Raw genomic sequence first — 12,511 nt, 5'->3', positions numbered from 1 at the left:
CTAGTCAGGAACAAGCCATAGTCGATACACAAATAGCTATCTGTAGTCAGAAGCTGTCTTATAGCCAGCACATACAGATGGTATTGCCCTGCAGGTGCATGACCGAGGATAGGAGTGAGGAAGGAACTAAGGACCTCATTCAGAGGCGGTCGTTAGATGCACTGAATCAGGGCGGCCGCTTGCATCCTGAACGATCGCCTCATTGACGATCGTTAAGCTGTGGTCCACCCACAGCTTAACGACCGACCAGGTTGATGGTCGCGATGGTGATCACCATCGGGGCTTACGACCAGACCCTGAGGTTGGGTCTGGGCACTCGTTAGCTGGCGACCGACTCTGAGTGAGGTCCTAAGTGCTTGGGGGCAGCTGGGAATGGGGTAAGCCCCAAGAGTAACGTCACTGGGGGTGGCGTATGTCAAACGCAGACTGCGGCACTGTGCAGCAGGGGAGGCACAATGATTCACTGCGTATGAAGTCCTGAAGTCCCCAGACCAACACATCAATACAGAAATTAGCAGGATCTGGTAGGGTGTGTACTCTCTTAGGAGTCCGGGAGAGCAGTAGAATATATATGAGAATCTCAAGGACATTCCAGGAGAGTAAGCATGAATGGTAAAAGGAGACACCTGGGGCATTTGTAAGATGAGCGAATGTGGACTAGTGGGGGCTGGATTAAGGGTCACGTGGGCCTGGGGCTGCAAATAATCAGGGGGCTATTGTGAGGGAATCGGTATGATTTACCACCGGACCCATGCCCGGTGGATGGAATCCCGACAGCGGCATCCCGGCAGAGGAGGAAATCCTGATCTTCAAAGGTAAGTATATACTAACCTATTTCTACCCCCTAATCCTAACCCTCCCTTAGGGGTGCCTAACCCTAACCTCCCCCCCAGTGCCTAAACCTAACCCCCCCTTCCCCGCTGCCTAAACCTGAGACCCCCAGGGGGGGGTGCCTAACCCGAAGTCCCCCGGGGGGGTGCCTAACCAAAAGTCCCCACCGGGGGTGCCTAACGCTAACCCCCCCTTCCCCTAGCCTAAACCTAACCTCCCGGGGGGTGCTTAACCCTAAGTCCCCCCCGGGAACCGTAAACCTAACCCTCACCCCCTCCGTGGCAATCCGCGCTCAGCGCCCGGCGCCCCTTTGATCTGGATGCCGGGCGTCGGGCTCCTGGTATATGTCTAATGACAGGCGTCGGCATATGGATGCCTGTCTTTAGACCTTTGCTGGGATATGACAGTCGGGAAGCCGGCTGTCGGGACTAGGTCCGCCGGCTTCCTGACTGCATACCATTGTGAGCAGCAGGGGAGATGTGACCAGCGCCTGCGTGGGCATGTACACCCGCTACACTATCAGCCCCAGGGCAGGATGCATTAAGCCCAAAATGCAGTCAAAACTCAGGAAACTGGTTTGACCGCATCCCCCATATGCACCAAGCTCCGGATCCCTGCCTGTGTCCCCCATGTAGATAAATGCCGCTATGTATGCGAGTAATGACGCCATGTACTCATCCAAAATGGGATGCTTGAAGATGTAGTCCCATCCGCCCCATTGTTAATCAGGTCCAGGTTACATAGATGGCTCTTGCCTAAACTTCTGCTGGTCATACCCTTAATTATGTGATGCTAGAAGCAAACTTGACCACTTTTCAATACTCCTGTCCATGAGAAACCCGGAGGGGAGAAGCAGCTGGCACTTGTGGGGCGGGTCCGCGGCACTTTACGTTATTAGGCTCTGCCCTCATCTCAGCAAAATGCAACAAACCGCAGATCCTCTTCAAATCTAAAACCATGCAATCCGTGTTACTTTAGCCCCGCCTCCTCCATATGAACCTGTGATTCCCAGGGTGCAGGGGACTACCAGAAAATCGTGAGTCTCCCGGATCTTCCAGGAGCGTAGGTAAGTATGATTATAAGTCACGAGAGAAAGGTGACATCTATATTTCACCTGTCGTTATAGTCACTGCTTACACAAATATTTTTACCAGTTTAGACATATATATATATATATATTTATATTAGCATCTCTTGTGATATAATTACACAATGTGATATCACTTACCCTTTGCAATAAGGATATCTGTGTAGAATATGTGCATCTTTGCTTGTGTGTCGTCTATCTTAATCAGAGATTCTGCGATAAGCTCCAGGTCCCTAAATGTGGGGTCACTCTGGAAGGTCTTATTGGCACTGAGCATTTCTGCTAGCGACGTCCTGCAGTGGTCAAACAGCCAATCCGTCATCAGTCGCTGAGTTTCTGGCTTCAAAGAGCGGATCTCTTGGACGGCGTGGCTGCTGTCTGTTCTGATTGCCAACACTATGTCACACATCGCTTCCTTTGCATTAAAAAAAAAAAAATAGAAATAATTATTTCCGTGCACCGTGGACAGAACAGTCAAGTCATTAATATCTTCACTTTAATTAACCTCTGGACAGCTAAAGCCCAGGGCAGGTAACAGATCTATTGTTAGTGCAGGTAAATGAGGAGCTTCGGCATCTGTCCAACTTCTGAGGACCAGGAAGTTCTGAATAGTTCTTGTCATTTCCAGCAAACAGGGGAACGGTTACGTATAGCATTGGTGTTTAACCCTTTCACCACTACTGACACTTATGCTTGACTGTAAGAGGCTCACGCAGAGGAGCGTGCGCCTGTTTGCAGGGCTTATCTTGCGTGTTGTTGTGCTGCGCATGCTCCGGAACTGGGCGAAAGTAACGGCGATGCAGAGTCATACGGTTTTCGGTCGCGTCTCTATTTGCAACTGAAGGAATGTAACTTAGCTGTAACGAGTTGTGCGTGCGTTCTCTCCTGTGCGTTCCTTGTTGAATCAGGCCCTATCTTCCCTACCACATCTACACGCACATACACACTAGGGGTTAATTTTGTTTGAGCCAATTAGCCTGACAGTATATTTTTGGAGTGTGGGAGGAAACCCACGCAAGCACAGGGAGAATATACAAACTCAACACAGGTAGGGCCGTGGTGGGAGGCAGTAATGCTAACCATTACACTGTCTGTGCTGCCCACCGTTGGCAGGTATCCTAACCCTCCCCCTCTCCCTACCCGTAACCCTAACCCTCCCTCCTCGGTGCCTAAACCTAACCTCCCCATAGTGCCTTAACCTAACCCTCCCCCCTTAGTGCTTAGCCCTAACCCTTCCCTTAGTGCCTAACGCCTAATCCTCCACCTAACTCCACTACTTACCTTTGGGATGCCAGCGCTGGGATTCTGATAGGTATCGTTAATCCGGCGTCAGTATTCTAAGTGCCGGCATCCTGGCTGTCGGGATACTGAACGTATCCCAGATTTTACAGTGAAGTACGAAAACCTATATTGGGCCTAATGCTGAGTATCACCAATGCCGATGTTTACAGAAGTCAGCGATATTTTGCTACTGCGAGTGTGTCAAAATCCCTAAGAATATGTACAGTGCATGCATTACACAGTGTGTACACACAGAGACGCTGTTGCAATTGAGACACACAGTATCAGAAATGTACTGGCACTGAGGGCCTAATTCAGCAAGCGGATCGATGTTGGCCCAGTGCGCATGCGCACGAGGGTGCCGGCTCCGTCGTGCGCATGCGCGAGACCCGGATAGCGACGGTCAAGCCGTCACTATGGGTCTCGCTACAAAGGGGGTGTGCTGTCGATGGTGAGTGACAGGACGCCCCCTTTGGTGGGCGTGCCGGGGGCGTGGCTGCCTAGACGGAGGCATTCCCAAGGGAACGCCTACTGTCTGGGGCCGGCCCCACTGTCATCACAAGTGATGTCAATGGGAGTGCTTTCGGCTCTGATAGAGCCGAAAGCACTCCAGGGCTTGCGGCAACGAGACCCTACCACAAGGGTCTCGTCGCAAGACCATCGCGACCATCGCGACCATCTTTTTGGCTGCTCGCTATAGCTGTGGGTGGCCGCTCTAAAAACTAAGAGGGACGGCCCTGATTCAGAGCGAGCGCTCTGTCAGAGCGTCCGGCTCTGAATCAGGGCCTGAATTCGCATTGCGAATTCAGGCAATGTCACAGGGATTTACTAAAAATCCCTTGCAGGGATAGAGCTTGCGATAAAGCTCTGTCCCTGTGAATCCCCTCCGAACACTTATCACAGTATTTTTGCAAAAAATACAGTGACAAGTGCCCGTGCATGCGCCGACCCGCCCCTGAGATCGCGAACCTTTCACTTCCCCTCCACGACCTCCCTCCCTTTATTACACTTACCTCCGGTGATCGGTGCTCCGGTGATGTCCTCCGTGGCTCTGGTCAGCTGACATCCCATCCTGCACTGGGACCCAGTCAGCTGATGACCAGGTCACAGTGCAGGATGGGAGACCAGCTGACCGGAGGGAGGACATCACTGGAGCCCCGATCTCCAGTCCCTGGACTCTGGTAAGTTTTTTTTACTATTTTTTTTTTTTACAGTGTATTAGCATATGGTCTGTTTAGACCACACAGCTGATCACTGGGGCTGGCTCTTGGCTCTGCTCTCCCCGTTAGAGCAGTGTGGGAGTCCGGTAACCGGGGGAGACCCTGGATAACGCCACCTCCAGGTGACGTTATTATCACAGGACTTTCCCCCAATATATTTTCACAATTTATTTTTAGTGACTTTGGGCAGATCATATTTCCCATTACAATTATGGGAAATGCGATCTGCTTACTAAAAATAAGTGATAATCAGGGGTTGGAGTAGAATTTTACGAATTCTACTCCAATTGCCCTTTTGTAACTTTAGGTGATACTAAAATAATGTGAAAACACCTCATTTCACTTTATTTTAGGAAAAATTATGTTAATAAATAGAGCCCTAAGAGGACATCTCAGTCCTTGCACATTCAGACACACGGATGTATGAAGTGGCAGACGGGTCTACAGTAAAAGATGCTAAAGTGGTTGCAGCTGCATGTGACTCCTAATCAGGCCCATTTTATATTCAGTAAACTACACAATACTAAAAACTCCCCACAAGAGCCCACTGAAGAAGCCATACTGTTGGTGAAACGCGTTGGTTTGGACTTACAGCACTGCGCCACGACAAATCATTAATCTTATTATATTTTATTGTACACCATATATCTTCTATCACTCCATCTGACCAACCAACACTCCGATATACACTCAGCAGACACAGACCAGCAATTCACCTCACCACCATTACATAATATCACATTCTCTTTACCATCTACTTTATTATTTTTCTTATATTATTGTATTTCAGCTTTGTCCAATTTCTTATCACTTTACACTCTCTCTCCCTCTACAACTGGTAGACTGAGGATTCCCAACCAAAGGTACCGATACAGACATGTCATCCAGTGCTCCATGCTATAAATAAGCTACATATCACCTTTGACTAGTCTTACTGGGCAGGAATCCGGTGCTTATAGAACATTACTTCAAATTAGCAAAAGGCAAAGGTTTTTCCCATTACTGTCATTAAAGTTTAAGGAACTTGCCCCCATGAGCTGAACATCTAAAATGTAAACAACAGCACAAACTCCTGTGAAACAGGTGCGGTAAGATTTGGTTGTAAAACACAGCTCGGTTTTACTCCATACTTTCCAATAATCCCGGGATGTCCGGTGGGCTCCTAGAATCCAGAATAGTGGCTGATCTCCTGTACTCCTGAGAGATTCTAACTATCTCCTTGATGCTGGGTCAAAATGAGAAACAGCCAATGACGTGATTCTCTCTTTCATGCTCCACCCAGTTCAGCATGATGGAGCAGATTGCATAATCACATGATGTCATCAATGACATCACAGCTCAGAGGGTGGAGCATGATATTGTCAATCACGTCATCATTTTTCGCCTACCACTGACTTTGTGGTGCTTCTGTCTACATCTCCCTGAAGTGAGCTCTGAAAAGTTGGCAAGTATGTTTTACTCTCTACCCAGACATTTAAACAAATTCCGATTTACAATAGTGCAATATTATGGGGTCTATTTACTAAGCTTTGTTGGGAGATAAAGTGAATGGTGATAAGGTACCAGCCAATCGGTATACAATCGGGAAACCTGCAGCCTTAATACCGACAGCCGGCTTCCCGACTGTCATATCCCGATGAGGGTGAAATGCCGGGCATCTAGATATAGACGCCTGACATTTCCCCGAAGCCGGGCGCCGCAAGCTGACAGCCGCAGGGGGGGGTTAGGTTTAGGGCACCCGGAAGGGGGGGGGTTATGGTTAGGCACTTAGAGGGGGGATTAGAGTTAGGCACTTGTGGAGGAGGTTAGGGTTAGGCACCCCTAAGGAGGGTTAGGATTAGGGGGTTAGGTTAGTTTATACTTACCTTAGCGACGATCGGGATTTCCAGCGCTGTCGGGCTTCCGCTGCCGGGCTCTGCTCATCTGTCGGCCAGGCGCTGCCGGGAATCGGTATTTCATACCGATTCCCAGCCAATCAGCTCCTAAATGCTATTTTTCAAACACAGCCTGTGACATGACAGTTAGGAGCTGATTGGCTGGCACTTTATCACCATTCACTTTATCTCCTAACACAGCTTAGTAAATAGACCCCTATGTCACTGAAATCCTCCTTACAGCAACCAAGTAAGTGCAGCGCTTTAATTTATTTTCAGATGGCAAAACAGCTCCAAACTGTATGATACCGAAAGATGGAAATAATAAAAAACAGTACTAAAATATAACAAAGGAGAGAAAAAGAGGTTTTTAATTAGGCTCTTAAATTCTCATTTAATAAGGTTGTCTACAATAAAAACTGTCATTTTATTAAAGCTTATAAATCAGTTTGTCGCCGTCCCCAGATGCAGGCGATAAAATAAGAAGCATAAACGGCTTTCATTTTAATGGAGCTTTGGCTCTCAAAGTCAACTGGGGAAAATAAAGTTTATTCTGAGCTATTGTAATGGCGTTACCTATCTCTTAGCACAGCCAAACAGGCAATCAGTACACTGTCATTAACCGGGGGCCTCTTGTGTTGTGTTCTTTAATTGTGTTATTATATCACGATCCACAGAATAGTGTTTTAAAAGGAAAATATAATTAATTTCTAAGGATTTATTGTACTAGAGATGACCTGTAACATACAAGGACACAGGTTAGGATAGGATATAGGACAGAAGCAGCTGTATATATACCAACCATATACAACCTGGCCTTAATTAAAGTTTCCTACAGTGCATCCGGAAAGTATTCAAAACGCTTCACTTTTTCCATATTTTGTTATGTTCCAGCCTTATTCCAAAATGGAATACATTCATTTGTGTCCTCAAAATTCTACATACAATACCCCATAATGACAACGTGTAAAAAGTTATTTTGAGATTTTTGCAAATTTAATAAAAAACACTAAGAAATCACATGTACATAAGTATTCACGACCTTTACCATGAAGCTCAAAATTGAGCTCAGGTGCATCCTGTTTCCACTGATCATCCTTGAGATGTTCCTACAGCTTAATTGGAGTCCACCTGTGGTAAATTCAGTTGATTGGACATGATTTTGAAAGGCATACACCTGTCTATATTAGAGATGAGCGGTTCGGATTCTGTGGAATCCGAACCGCTCCGAACATTGGGGATCCGAGTCCACCCGAACCCTGTTCGGGTGTTCACCGCCTGACTCGGATCCCCGTTCGGGGCCGAACGGCGGCCGCCTGATGTCGGATTCTCACTAGAGAATCCGACATCAGGTCTCCTCGCGTGTAGGGCAGAGCGCAGTGATAGCGCTCTGCCCTACACAGACACAGACACACAGCCGCCAGCGGCAGCTGTGTGTTTGTTACAGCAGCCAATGAGAGTCACACAGACTCTCATTGGCTGCTGCACGGAGGGAGCCGGCTGGAGCTCACACATGAGCTCCGTCTTCCGGCTCCCTCCTCAGCGTGTGACAGAGCGGACGGCGCGGGAGCGGGGAATCAGGTAAGTTTTATTTTTTTTATTTTTTTACTTGTCAAAGGTCCGGGGGCGCTACTGGGGGGGGGTCTGCTACTGGGGGGGCTATACTACTTGGGGGGCCATACTACAGAGGGGCCTGCTACTGGGGGGGGGCTATACTACTGGGGGGGGGTCTGCACTACTGGGGGGGTCTGCTACTGGGGGGGGCAATACTACTGGGGGGGCCATACTACAGAGGGGCCTGCTACTGGGGGGGGCTATACTACTGGGGGGGTCTGCTACTGGGGGGGCCATACTACTGGGGGGATCTGCACTATTGGGGGGCCATACTACAGAGGGGCCTGCTACTGGGGGGGGCTATACTACTGGGGGGGTCTGCACTACTGGGGGGGGTCTGCTACTGGGTGGGGCTATACTACTGGGGGGGCCATACTACAGAGGGGCCTGCTACTGGGGGGGGCTATACTACTGGGGGGGTCTGCTACTGGGGGGCCATACTACTGAGGGGCCTGCTACTGGGGGGGGCCATACTACTGGGGGGGCTTACTACTACTGGGGGGGGCTGCTACTGGGGCAGCCTACTACAGGGGGGGCCATACTACAGGGGGGGCCCATACTACAGGGGGGGCTACTACTGGGGCAGCCTACTACTGGGGGGGCCTGCTACTGGGGCAGCCTACTACTGGGGGAGCCATACTACTGGGGGGGCATACTACTGGGTGGCATGCTAATGGGGGGCATACTACTGGGGGGGCCTGCTAATGGGGGGCATACTACTGGGGGGGCCTGCTAATGGGGGGCATACTACTGGGGGGCATTCTACTGGGGGCACTGCATAGTGGACCCTACTACTAAGGGGACTGCATAGGGGGCACCACTGCTGGGGGACATTGTGTAAGGGACACCGCTACTGTGGGCATTGTGTAAAAGGGTCACTACTGTGGGCATTGTGTAAAAGGGGCACTACTGTGTGTCGTAACATAAATAAGAGACACTACTTTATGGTGTAATGTGAATCAGGCCCTATGTGCGGTGTAATGCTAATAAGATTGTGCACTGTGACTCCTAGGGCCGTAGCCCACTTTGTAAACAAGTACTATGACTCTGCTGGCCGTACCCCACTGGGTGGGTGCCCTACTTTTCATTTCTGCCACTGCTGTGTGGCAATGTGTCATAGATGTGCTTTATACTGTGGTGTCTGTGTCGTTGTGCCGCTGCTTTGTCGCTTAGTAACCAGTCAGCTCACTGCAACCTTTGGCCAATAATGTTGAAAACAATATTATAAGCTGTGATATGGTCTAAATTGACTGGAAATTAATGTTATTGAGGTTAATAATACTCTAGGAAGAAAAAAAAGACCAATTTATGTGATTTTAGCTTTTTTTGTCAATTTTTGTAAAAAAATCCAAATCCAAATCCAAATCCAAAGCCAGTCACCGCAGTTTGGCAAATCCAAATCCAAATCCAAAGCCGGACGACGAATTAGAACCAAATCCAAATCCGGCAAAAATGGTCCGGCGCACATCCCTAGTCTATATAAGGTCCCACACTTGACAGTGCATGTCAGAGCACAAACCAAGCATGAAGTCCAAGGAATTGTCTGTAGACCTCAGAGACAGGATTGTCTCGAGGCACAAATATGGGGAAGGGTACAGAAAAATATCTGCTGTTTTGAATATCCCAATGAGCACAGTGGCCTCCATCATCCGTAAATGGAAGAAGTTGGGAACCACCAGGACTCTTCCTAGACTTGGCTGGCTGTCTAAACTGAGCAATCGGGGGAGAAGGGCCCTAGTCAGGGAGGTGACCAAGAACCCGATGGTCACCCTGTCAGAGCTACAGCATTCCTCTGTGGAGAGAGGAGAACCTTCCAGAAGGACAACCATCTCTGCAGCAATCCACCAATCAGGCCTGTATGTTAGAGTGGCCAGATGGAAGCCACTCCTTAGTAAAAAGCAAATGGCAGCCCACCTGGAGTTTGCCAAAATGCACCTGAAGGACTCTCAGACCAAGAGAGACAAAGATTGAACTCTTTGGTGTGAATGCCAGGCTTTATGTTTGGAGGAAACCAGGCACCGCTCATCACCAGGCCAATACCATCCCTACAGTGAAGCATGGTGGTGGCAGCATCATGCTGTGAAATTTTTTTCAGCGGCAGGAACTGGGAGACTAGTCAGGATAGAGGGAAAGATGAATGCAGCAATGTACAGAGACATCCTGGATGCAAACCTGCTCCAGAGCGCTCTTGACCTCAGACTGGGGCGACAGTTCATCTTTCAGCAGGACAACGACCCTAAGTACTCAGCCAAGATATCAAAGGAGTGGCTTCAGGACAACTCTGTGAATGTCCTTGAGTGGCCCAGCCAGAGCCCAGACTTGAATACAATTGAACATCTCTGGAGAGACCTGAAAATGGCTGTGCAACGACCATACTTGCCTACTTTTAGGCTGTCCCTTCCGGGAGGGGACAGCCAGGTCAGCTCTCTGAAAACAGCAGGTGGGCGGAGCAGGTGGCATGGCGGCTCAATCGTACCATCGTGACCCCACCCCCCGCTGTGCAGAGATGGTAATACAGGCACCGTTCAGCGGGGGGCTGGGCTTCAATGACACGATCCAGCGCGAATCGCGTCATCTGAACCCCCGGACTGCCCACTTTTGCATACTAAGGGGATGGCAATGGGGGGTGCGAGCTGGTAACGGGCGGTTCTGGGAGACTTGCCTAGTCTTCTGGATGGTTGGGAGCAAAACCCGATTTTCGGGAGGCTCCCAACCATTTCCGGAGAGTAGATAAGTATGGCACCAACGCTTCACAACCAACCTACTGGAGCTTGAGAGGTGCTGCAAAGAGGAATGGGCGAAACTGCCCAAAGATAGGTGTGCCAAGCTTGTGGCATCATTATTATTATTATTACCAGTTATTTATATAGCACACACATATTCCGCAGCGCTTTACAGAGAATATTTGGCCATTCACATCAGTCCCTGCCCCAGTGGAGCTTACAATCTGTTCCCTATCACATGTACACGCACTTATACACTAGGGTTAATTTGTGTTGGGAGCCAATTAACCTACCAGTATATTTTTGGAGTGTGGGAGGAAACCGGAGTACCCGGAGGAAACCCACGCAAGCACAGGAAGAGTATACAAACTCCACACAGTTAAGGCCGTGGTGGGAATTGAACCCACGACCTCAGTGCTGTGAGGCAGTAATGCTAACCATTACACCGTCTGTGCTGCATCATATTCAAAAAAGACTTGAGGCTGCAATTGTTGCCACAGGTGCATCAACAAAGTATTGAGCAAAGGCTGTGAATACTTACATACATGTGATTTCTTAGTTGTTGTTTTGTTTAATTAAATTTGCAAAAATCTCAAAAAAAAAACTTTTTATATGTTGTCATTATGGGGTATTGTGTGTAGAATTTTGAGGACAAAAATGAATTTATTCCATTTTGGAATAAGGCTGTAACATAACAAAATGTGGAAAAAGTGACGCGCTGTGAATACTTTCCGGATGCACTGTATAAGAGCTGTCTACAGCTCCAACTAATAGGTGGAATGCCACCAAATTTCACAAGTTTCTATTCGATGTATGCTGAGAAGGATTCTGTGAAGAAAAAATTTGTTCCAAAATCTATCGATATGGCGCCATGTAAGGTAAAATGCATGAATAGGTACCAACTACCAAAAAATGAATAACTGAGAGAAATCTGAAATTAAATTATTTTTTTTAATTTTTTCTCTTTGATGTGTATTTTCTCACCTAGGGCAGGATGTACTACAGGGAAAATGCGGTAAACGCCCCCAAAATGCTGTTTTCAGGGGTTTTATCACATACCCCATATGTATAAAGCACCGGAATGCGGTGGGAACAGAGCCAAATTTAGACATCATGGGGCCCTAGGCAAGATACTGGTTTGGGGCCCCCCTCCTTCAAACAATATATAGTACTATATTTTCATTTAAAAAAAAACCACTGCAACTCATCATTTACCTTGAGTTCCGCTGGTTATATATAAAGCGGGTACATACTGGAAGATGTGTAACGGGAAGATATGGTGGCCCATCAGGCCAACATATTGTACCACAGGTACACATCAGAAGAATGTAATGAACTATGGAATGATCACTCGTTCCGTCCTTTCATTAACATGAATGGGGCCGCAAGCGATATTGCCAGGTTTAATTTGCAGTGCTTCAAACTGGACGATGTTGCTTGCGAACGCGGGAGCGCGCATATTGTGCATATACACAATGATATGTTGTTACAATTTGGCCAAATCGTAACGACATCATGCCAGTGTACTGTATGTCTGGCATTATACTAGAGCAGGCATGTCAAACTCAAAATACCAACTGGGCTGAATATTCAAGGTCTACGAGTGTGTGGGCCGCAACAAAAAGAAAGTCTTATATGCAATTTTGAAAGGTTTATTATTAATAAAAATTTTAAATCAATGCAGTGCCGCCTGTAGTAGTGCCCTTATGCAATTCCACCCTGTATTAGAGCCCCTTTTGCAATGCCCCCCGAATTTGTGCCCATTATGCAATGCCCCTTATGCAGTGCCCTAGTAATGCCCCTTATACAGAGCCCCCAGTAATGCCCCTTTATGCAGAGCCCCCAGTAATGCCCCTTATGCAGAGCCCCCAGTAATGCCCC

The 12,511-nt window shown here is 48.2% G+C and overlaps 1 protein-coding gene across 1 annotated transcript in view; it reads right to left on the bottom strand.

Annotated features, from left to right (window-relative positions):
* TTC34 (tetratricopeptide repeat domain 34) overlaps nucleotides 1–12,511 on the bottom strand; it is a 155,731-nt gene that overhangs the window by 76,650 nt on the left and 66,570 nt on the right. Inside the window, exon 6 of the mRNA XM_088442863.1 lies at nucleotides 2,060–2,333. Within this exon, the coding sequence (XP_088298989.1) occupies nucleotides 2,060–2,333 (274 nt within the window). The remainder of the gene's footprint in view (nucleotides 1–2,059; nucleotides 2,334–12,511) is intronic.

Source organism: Taudactylus pleione, unplaced genomic scaffold (assembly GCF_031769625.1).
Source record: "Taudactylus pleione unplaced genomic scaffold, aTauple2 ptg000318l, whole genome shotgun sequence".
In the NCBI taxonomy this organism is placed as follows: domain Eukaryota; kingdom Metazoa; phylum Chordata; class Amphibia; order Anura; family Myobatrachidae; genus Taudactylus; species Taudactylus pleione.
The sequence above is the reverse complement of the archived record's forward strand: the minus strand, read 5'-3'. Positions and strand labels throughout refer to the sequence as shown.